At 58.4% G+C, this 9,230-nt stretch overlaps 1 protein-coding gene across 4 annotated transcripts; it reads right to left on the bottom strand.

The window, feature by feature from the left end:
* Window positions 1-2,267: 2,267 nt before the first annotated feature.
* On the bottom strand, window positions 2,268-9,224 carry REC8 (REC8 meiotic recombination protein). 4 transcript variants are annotated; one of them, XM_017809174.1, is made up of 17 exons: window positions 9,168-9,224; window positions 8,981-9,049; window positions 8,505-8,659; window positions 8,263-8,341; window positions 7,673-7,766; window positions 6,877-6,922; window positions 6,470-6,546; window positions 6,242-6,317; window positions 5,873-5,914; window positions 5,487-5,656; window positions 5,002-5,068; window positions 4,810-4,907; window positions 4,665-4,710; window positions 4,322-4,364; window positions 3,857-3,931; window positions 3,605-3,711; window positions 2,268-3,150 (listed from the first exon to the last, which is right to left on the bottom strand). In XM_017809174.1, exons 1-17 carry the CDS (start codon window positions 9,221-9,223, stop codon window positions 3,065-3,067), a joined length of 1,386 nt encoding a protein of 461 aa, XP_017664663.1. In that variant the 5' UTR covers window position 9,224; the 3' UTR covers window positions 2,268-3,064. The 4 variants fall into 4 exon arrangements, with proteins under 4 accessions (XP_017664663.1, XP_017664662.1, XP_017664664.1 ...); XM_017809173.1 differs by having other exon boundaries at window positions 3,053-3,711; XM_017809175.1 differs by lacking the exon at window positions 8,505-8,659 and having other exon boundaries at window positions 3,053-3,711; window positions 7,673-8,341; window positions 9,168-9,210.
* Between the last annotated feature and the right edge of the window lie 6 nt (window positions 9,225-9,230).

Here is a 9,230-nt window from a genome sequence, read left to right as displayed (position 1 = left end):
TTACTGACTGAAAAGCATAAAGCTTTTATGATGGACATCTGAACTCCCACGAACAGCAGCTCCAAGGGACTGACACAGGTCTACACTCATAAGCCTAATACTTCACCCTTATTTTCATGCCCTCCTCTGGGAGAAGCAGGACACAGCAGGGTGTATGAGGTTTGGGCACTTAGTTACCTGCAGGCGGGCATGAATTTGATGGATGAGCAATGGGATGCTCCGAGGAGCTGACAGAAGCTTTGCACAGACGTGAGGTGCTTTGCAAAAAGCCATAAAAGGCATTCCGTGCTCTCCCCAGGCTGGGGTTCCCTCCATCAGCCCAGACTGGTTCCACCAAACTCGGCAGGCAGATGCGGGTGAGTCGCCTCCATGAGGCCACCATGTCCTTATGGGAGATGTCAGGGAGTGCCTTATGGGCACCTCACAGCCACTGTCTTGTTTGAGGGGGCTTGGGGTGCCAGAGAGGTTTTAGAGGGCGTGGGGAGGGCCTTGGGGGTGCTAATGGCATTTTCATGGGTGCTGGGAGGCAGTTGAAACTATTAAAGGTGGACTACAGTGCGCTAAAATGGATTTGGGGGGTGCTGGGGAGGTTTGAGAGTGGTTTGAATGTGCTGGGATGGTTTGGCTGGTAGTATGGGGTGTGTTCCGGTACTTGAGGAGAGATCTGGGGGTGCCTGAGGGGGGCTAGAAGGTTCTAAAAGGATTTTGGGGTGTGCTGGGGAGGTTTGAGGGGAGTTTAGGGGTGCTGGATTCTTTTGAGTGGTGCTAGGAGAGGTTTGGGGATGCTCGTTGTGTTTTGAGGGTGCTGGGATAGCTTAGAGGGTGCTAAAGGGGGCTTGAGGGTGCTAAAAGAGTTTTGAGGTGTGCTGGGGTTTAAAAACAGGTTTATGCATGGTTTGGGATGGTTTGAAAGGTGCTAGGAGGTGTGCTGGGGTTGCTAAAGAAGTTTAAGAGGGCGCTGGGATGTTTTGCAGGATTCTAGGAGGGGGTTTTGGGGTGCTAAGCAGGTTTTAGGGGGTGCTGGAGGGTTTTTAGAGTTCCAGAGGGGGGCTAGAGGTGCTAGAAGGCTTTTTGGAGGGGTGGGGTGGCTAGAGAGGGGTTGGGGGTGCTGGGATGGTTTGGAGGGTGCTAGGAGAGGGTTGAGGTGCTGATGTGTTTTCAAGGGGTGCTGGGAGAGATGCCTGGGGAACTTTAGGGGTCACCACAAGCATCTCATGTTTCCCGCCTTTTCCCCCTCACAGTTCCTGTCGTTTTTTACCTCCTATTTCACACCCTTTCCCCTTCACAGTTCCCACCCTTTTCTCCCTCGTGTTTCCCACTTTTCCCCTCCTTAATTTAAAGCCTTAAAGTGGTATCAAAGGCGGTTTTCCCCTTGACTTAATCTTTAAAATAATAGAATAATAGGTTTTCCTCTTGATTTAAAGCCCTTTTCTCCTGAAAACCCCCTTTTTCTGAAGTGTTTGGGCTGCACTGGGGAGAAACTGGAGGCACTCCCCCCCAAACATCCCCAGACCCCCTCAAAATCCCCCCTCAAACTTCTCCAAACCCTCCCAAACGCCCTACTCAAAGCCCCAAAACCCCTCAGCCCCCTCAAGCCCCAAGTCCCTCTTTAGCCTCCCCAAATCTCAACCAAAACTCCCATAACCCTCCAACCCCCCCAAATCTTCCTCAAACCCCCCTAAATCCCCCCAGATCCCCCACAAAATCATTCAACCACTCTGACTCCCCACAGCCTCCCCATATCCACCTGAAACACCCCAGAATATCCTCCCAGATCCCCCTCAAACCCAATCTCCCCAAAACTCTCCCAACCCCCCTAGACCACTCCAAATTCCCCAGACCCACAGTTTAGCCTCCCCATAATAATCCCCCCAAAATTCTTCCAAATCTCACCCACCTGAAGACCACCCCAAAATCTCCCAGACCCCCCATTTAGCCCCCACAAAATACCCTACAATGCTGCCTAAAACCCCCCAAATCCCCTCAAACTCCCTTCTTTAGCCCCATCAAATCCCTCCAAATACCTCAACCCCCCCCCAGTCCTACCCAAATCCGCCCCAAACCCCTGCCAAGACCACATAAACTCCCCATCCCTCCTTTAGCCCCTCCAAAGGCCACAAAATCCCCCCAAGCCCCCACAACACCCTCTAAATCCCCCAAGCACCCAAAACTCAAAAATCCTACTTAACCCCCCCAAAACAACCCCAAATCCTCCTTATACCTATGCAAAACTTCCCCAAACTTCTCAGGTTCTCCCAACTCCCTCATAGATCCTCTGCCCCCCCCCCGACCACTCAGAAAGCCCCAAATGTATTGTGTGCCTTCCCTTTGCACCTGCTGTGCTGGTAATGGGGTGTCCATACTGGTTTATATTGGTCTGTACTGGGGCAGATGGGGACACATGGGGCTCTCTGTGGTTCATTATGGGGCAACCATGAATTTGCACTGGTCCATACTGGTCTGTACTGGGGCAGATGGAGGCAACTTGGAGGTCTCTATGGGGCACTTGCAGGTCATTATGGGGCAGCCATGACTCCATACTGGTTTATACTGGTCCCAGGTGCTGCCCCTCACCCATGACCAGTTGCAGGTGCCGCTCGAGCAGGTGGGGTGAGACCCCCCGACCCCCTCAGGGGTGTCCAGGTGACCGCAGCATCATCCCCCCTAGGCCCTCTCACCTTCCCCCCAGGTTACCCCAGGAGTGTCCAGGTGACCTTGAGGGACATCCAGATGTGTCCCAGGTGTTCCCAACCCCCCTCAGGTGCCCCCGAGGTGCGTCCACATGTGTGCAAGTGATGCCAACTCCCCCCAGGTGCCATCCCATGATGCCCCAGGGCACTGTGCATGTCCCAGGTGTATCCCCTGGTGCCCCCAGGTAAAGAGGGCTCTGCCCCATTCCCATCACTGTCGAGTCCCTGCCCCACGCAGTGGACCTCCAGGTAGGCGTGGCCAGGCTGGGCCCCACCCACACACCTGCAAGAGGTGCTAGAGGCCCTGCCCCCTCCCCCGAGTGACATCACTGGCAGCCAATAAATGCCCAGGACAGGCCAGAAGAAGGTGGGGTTTATTCCGCGTGGGGACGGAGCGAGACAGTGATTGGTCCGTAGGGACGAGGCTGGTCCAGGCGCACCGTATGGGCACCACAGAGCTCTGAAGGGGTGGGGCTTGGGGTTAGGGGGCAGGGCTTAGGGAGAGGGGTTGGGCCAATGGGTGTGGTTTGTGGGAAGGAGGCGGGGCTGGAGCTGTTGGGGAGAGGAGGGTCCTCAGGAAAGGGAGGAGTTTGGGACACAGAGGATGTGGCTTGTGGGAAGGGGGCAGAGCTTGGGGCGATGGGTTAGGGAAAGTGGGTATGGCTTAAAGGAAATGGAGTAGAAAGGGGGTGTGGCTTGGGGAAGGGGTGGGGCTTGGGGAAAAGGGACAGGTCTGGAAGGTGAGCAGGTGGGGAAGGGGCGGGGCTTAAAGCAAAAGGTGCTCAGAGCCAGGGGCTGGGTTTCTGTAGAAAGGGCGGGGCTTGGGGAAGGAGCCCGGTGGGGTAGGGGGTGGGGTGGGGTTTGTGGGGAAAGGGGCGTTGGTTTGGCAAAAGGGGGCATGTCCCTAAACTCACCGAGGCTGAGGGCAAAGATCTTTGCCACGCGTGCGCGGGACGCCCCCGGGGGCAGCATGGCCGTCAGCTCCGATCCCCCCGGGCGCTGGGCGTGCTCCAGGATCAGTCTGGGGACAGTCCGGATCCCACAGATCCCAATCCCCAAATTTTCCCCCTACTCCCCAAATTTCCCCATTTTTGCCCAATTTTCCCAAAATGCTCCCTAATGCCACAGATCGCAAACCCACCCCATAGATCCCAATCCCAACTCACCTCCGAAGGTCGGGAGGAGCTTCAACCAGCTCAGGAAGCTCCGGAAGCTCTGGGACAACGGGTGGGGCCGGGGGCCTGTGGGCAGTACTTAGGGGGTCAGTGTGACCCCACCCACGTCCCCCAACCCACACCTTTCTGCCGTACCCCTCCCTCTTTCCCCAAACCCTGCCCCATTTCCTCCAGCTCTGCCCCCTTTTCCCCAATCCTGCTCCCTTCCCAAGCCCCGCCCCTTTCTCAGGACACACCCCTTTCTCCCCTGGATGGTGCAAGACCTGCCCCCAAGCAAAAGCCCCGCCCCCAAACCAAGCTCCAGTCCTGCACTGTCCATTAGCTGCACCCGGATTGACTACACCCCCAACAGACCAATCACCGCCCACCCAGAATAAGCCCCGCCCCTTTTCCAGGCCCTGCCGAGCATTAATTGGCTGCTGGTGACACCCCTGCCCCAGCCACGCCCCCACTCACAGTCTCTCCAGTGGCTCCTCCTCGAGGGGCTCCAGGGACACTTCTGGGGAGGGGGAGAGGCCAAAAGTGATCCCCTGGCCCTGCCCTCAGGGTGCCCCATAGCGATACAACACCACAGCAACCCCGCAACTGCGCCACAGTGACCCAACTGGCCCAGAGTGACCCCAAACTACCCACGGCGACCCTTAATTGCCCCATAGCGACCCCCAAACTGCCCCACAGCAACTGAAAACTCCCCCATAGTGACCCCCAAACCGCCCAGGAGTGACCTGCAAGTGCCCCACAGCGACCCCACACTGCCCCATAGAGCCCCCCAAGTGCCCCAGAGCCACCCCCGATTTACCTGAGATCAGGGTGGGCAGACTCGGCTCCAGGGCCTCCCGAAGCACCTGGAGAGGGACAGGGGTGTGGGGTAGTGGGTCTATGGGGCAGGATTGGGGTCTATGGGGTAGATCTATGGGGCGGGATTGGGATCTACGGGGCCTCACCTCCAAGTCGCTGGGCAGCTCCGGGGGCGGGGCCGCAGGCGGGGCAGGACGCCGGGCACAGCGTCCCCACAGCTCCCACAGCTCAGGGGGCAGCCAATCTATGGGGCAGAGCAGGAGGTCACCCACTGTGGGGCAGTAACCCCCACTATGGGGCAGGAATCCCCTGCTATGGGGTGGCTGTGGGGGTCTCACCGTGGGTGGGGGCGTTCAGGAGCTCACTTGGGGGGCGGCGGAACCTGTGGGGCGGCTCCAGCAGCACCTGTGGGGCAGAGACAGGATCTGTGTATTAATGTACAGGGCAGGGGGACCTCTGGACTAGATCTATGGGGAAGAGGGGTCTATGGGGCAGATCTATGGGGCAGGGAGGCATCCACCCATGTCAGGGTGGATCTATGGGTCGGGGGGATCTATAGGGGGATGTATGACGTAGGGGAACTATGGGGGAAATATGGGATCTATGGGTCAATCTATAGGGCAGATCTATGAGAAGACTTATGGGGTAGGGGGATCTATGGGATGGATCTATGGGACAGGGAGGGATCTGTGGGCATAGGGCAGATATATGGGACAGATCTATGGAGCAGGAGAGATCTATGGGCCAGAGGGTATCTATGGGGCAGTCTACAGGGCAGGGGGATCTATGGGGCAGATCTATGGGTCAGAACCCCCACACTCACCAGGGGCTGACAGTGGGCTTGGGGCTGGAGCAGCTGTGCCCGGAACAGCTTGGGGGAGATGTGGGGCACGAGGTCCATGTGGGGCGGGAGGCGACGACGGGGGATGCGGCGACGCACCGGGACCTCCGGAATGGGGGGAGGCAGGGCGGGCTCCTCCGGTGGGGGGGGACCTGCCCCAGAAGTGCTCACAGCCCCATAAGTACCCCACCAACCCCAAAAGTGCCCCCACAGACCCATAAGTGTTCCCACTCTACAAATGCCCCCCAGACCTACAAATGCCTCCCCATCCCCACAAGTGCTCCCACCTCATAATTGCCCCCAGCCCCAAAAGTCCCCCCCCAGACCCATTAAGTGCTCCCATCCCATAAGTGCCCCCCAAGTCTCACGGGGGATGGGGGGTGGCGCCGGCAGCTCCTCCAGTTCCTCCACTGTGGGCAGAGATCCTCAAATGACCCCACAGACCCCTAAGGGTCCCCCACCCCCTCTCCTGTCCCTCAAGTGGCCCCCCCAGCCCCACAAGTGACCCCAAGTGCCCACAATCCCCCAGCCCAACACCTGCCCCACACGGGGCCCCAAATGCCTCACAAGTGCCCATAGCAACCCCTAAGTGTCTCCCAACTCCTCCCAACCAATGCCCAAGTACCCCATGACCCCCAACTCCCCCCCTCCTGCTTGCCCCCCAAGTGCCTCCCCTGCCCCCCAAGTGCCTCCCCTGCCCCCCAAGCCCCCCCCTGCCCCGCAAGTGCCCCCCTCACCCGGGGGCAGCAGCTCCTCGGCCTCAGCCTCGAGCAGCAGCTGCAGCTCTCTGGGGGTCACTTCAGGCAGCTCCTCCTGACCCCAGAGACCCAAAGATTACCTCTGGGACCCCCAAAGACCCCCAGGGACCCCCCAGAGACCCACAGCAATCCCCAAGTGACCCCCAGCTGATGCCCAGGGAGCCCCAGGTGACAGCCAGGACCTCCCAGAACCCCAAATTGTGGCACCTCCAGGGGCGGCGGCAGCGGCGGCACTTCGGGTTCCCGCAGGGTGATGTACTCGGGGGACACCGTCACGGGGGGCCCTGGGGGAACAGACCAGCACAGCCCAGTCCAGAGTGAGGAGCACTACAGACGGGCATTCACCCCCCAGAGCTCCTGGCACCCACCAGTACGGATCAGTATGGACTAATGTGAATGAGAACAGATCACTACAGACCAGTACCAACCAGTATAAACCAGTATGGAGCACTGACCACCCATACACAACCTCTATACCAGTCCTAAACCTCCTGAGCCCACCACCACAATCCAGTATGGACCAGAATAGACCAACAACCATCCCCCTTCCAGCCCTAACCCCACCTACACCCACCAGTACAAACCAGTACAGCCCAGTACAGCACAGAGCTCACCTCGGGGGAACTCGATCTCAATGGGTGGGGGCAGGAGCTCCTCTACCTGTGGAGGAGGCACAGACCAGTATAAACCAGTATGAACCAATCTGAACTGGCCTGGGGTCACTATGGGGAAATCTGTGAACAATTTTGAGAAATTTGGGCGAAAATGGGGAACTTTGGGGAGAATTTGGGGAACTGGGGCCAAAGATGGGAAGGACTGGAGAAAAATTAGGCAAATTTAGGCAAAACTGAGGAAATTAGAGATAAAACGAGAAAATTACGGGGAAATTGATGAAATCTGAGGAAAACTGACGCAGAAATGGGGAAATTCGGGGCAAATTCGAGGAATTTTTGGGCCAACTTGTGGAACTGAGGCACATTTGGAGGTGTTTTGGGAAACTGGGGCAAAAATGGATAAATTAGGGTGAAGATGAGGAAATCTGGGAAAACTGATAAAATTTAGGGGAAACTGAGGAAAAATGGGGAAATTCTGCAGGGCAAATGGGGAAATTTGAGGCAAACTCAATGAAATTTTGGGCAAGTTCTAGGCAATTCTGGGCAGGAACCTGGCAACCAGGCCCTGCCCCAGAGCTCCTCCAATCAAACACTAAGGCTGTGGGAAGTGGCCACAGCCACCCAGGACCAAAAATGGGGAAATTGTGGAAATTTGGGGTAAAGTGGGGTAAAAATGGAGAAGTTGAGGGAAAATTGGGCAAATTTGGGGAAGTCTCGGGAAAATCTGAGGAAATTTGGGGAAAATGGGGAAATGTGGGGTCACTATGGGACTCTGGGGGGATGGGGGGGGCAGTACCTGAGGAAGCTCCACTCCCATCACCCCAAAAAAGGGGTCGGGGGCCAATTCCAGCTGCACCATCAGAGCCTGGGAATCGGGGAGCAGCTGGGTCCTGGGGGGAAAAAGGGGTTCAGGAGGTGCTTGGGGGAATTGGGGGGTCACAGGTGAGACCTCAAGGGTGTACCAGTGAGGCACAGGGGTTGGGGGGGCTTTGGAGGCAGGTTAGGGGTACCCTGAGGAAGTTTGGGAGGTCCCAGGGGTGTTTAGGGGTCCCAGAGGGGTTTGGGGATGTTCGAGGGTGTTTCTGGGGTATTTCAGGATGGATTTTTGGTGGTTTGTGTTGGCTTTTGAGGTTTGGGGGTGTTTTTTGCGGTGGTTTTTAAGGTAGTTTTGGGGTCTCTAGGTGTGTTTTTGGGGTGTTGTGGGATGTTTTGTTTGTTGGGTATTTTGGGGTGGTTTGGGTGTGCTTTGGGGTACTTTTGGACGTTTAGGGGGTGGCTTAGGGCTGTTTCGATCTGTTTTGAGGGCATTTGGGGGTTGTTTCAGGGGTGTTTAGGGCCGTTTTGGGGTGTTTTGGGGTATTTTGGGTTGTTTCGGGGGTCTCTGACCGGCGGGAGGGGCTCATGTCGATCTCCACCAGCGGGGGCCGTGCGCGGTGCAGCCGGTCCAGGATCTGCGAGGCATCCTCTGGGCGGGGGAGGAGCTGCGGCTGGAACGGGACCCCCAAACACCCAAACACCTCCCAGGGTTCCCCAACACCCCCCAGCCCACCCCCGGATCCCCCAAACATCCCAACTTTCCCCCCCGGGGACCCCCCCAAAATCCCACTCAAGCCCCGCCCAGCCCGTACCGAGCAGGTTCCCGCACTGCCGCACGTACACCCGGACCAGCCCGAGCTGCAGCATCGCCGCCAGGTACAGCGAGCACCGGGGGGGCGGAGCTCCTGCCGGCGGGGGCGGGACCTCCCACCCGCTGCGACCATTCACGAACGACACCACGGAGGCACTGGGCGGGGTTGGAGAACAAGGGCCAATGGGAGCGAGGCGGGCACGGGGGCCAGTGGGAGTTTTTGGAGTATTATGGGGGGGTGGGGGATGATTGGGAATATTTCGGGGTATTTTGGCAGCAGGCTTGGGGCGGTTTGGGTGGGCGAGGGGGCGTCTTGGGCTGTCTCAAAGTTTTGAGGCTTTTCCCGCCCGCCGCGACCAATCACGGTTGACATCACCGCGGCTTTGGGCGGGGCCAGAGAACAGCCGGCCAATGGGAGAGGCAGGGGCGGGGCCATGCGGGGAAGGGCGAGGTGATTGGCTGCCGGGCCCCCCTTACCAGGTGCGCGGCACGTCCACCCCCAGGTACTCCCGGCGCAGCAGCCGCGAGCTGCAGGTGGCGGCCAACCTGCGGGAACGGCCCGGAACGGCCGGAAAAAAGAGTCGAAACCCACCCGAAACCACCCGAAACCCCCCCAAACCCGAGACAGAACGGTCCGAAGCGCCCCCAAAACCACCTCCCCTACCAGATGGTGCCGAAACACCCCGTGTGACGCCGGAGCACCTCAGGGTAGTAGAACATGGCGGGG

This window comes from Lepidothrix coronata, unplaced genomic scaffold (assembly GCF_001604755.1).
Source record: "Lepidothrix coronata isolate B3197 unplaced genomic scaffold, Lepidothrix_coronata-1.0 Scaffold25, whole genome shotgun sequence".
NCBI lineage: Eukaryota > Metazoa > Chordata > Aves > Passeriformes > Pipridae > Lepidothrix > Lepidothrix coronata.
Note: the sequence above shows the minus strand (reverse complement) of the source record. Positions and strands in the feature narration are given on the sequence as shown.

Bases quoted from the DNA above. Each gene is read 5' to 3' on its own strand.
- REC8 (XM_017809173.1), bottom strand. From the start codon at position 9,223: ATGTTCTACTACCCTGAGGTGCTCCGGCGTCACACGGGGTGTTTCGGC. The intron at 5,069-5,486 runs GTGAGTGTGGGG...TCTGCCCCACAG, and splicing joins AAGCCCACTGTCAGCCCCTG to GTGCTGCTGGAGCCGCCCCA. The intron at 4,711-4,809 runs GTGAGGCCCCGT...GTCCCTCTCCAG, and splicing joins AGCTGCCCAGCGACTTGGAG to GTGCTTCGGGAGGCCCTGGA.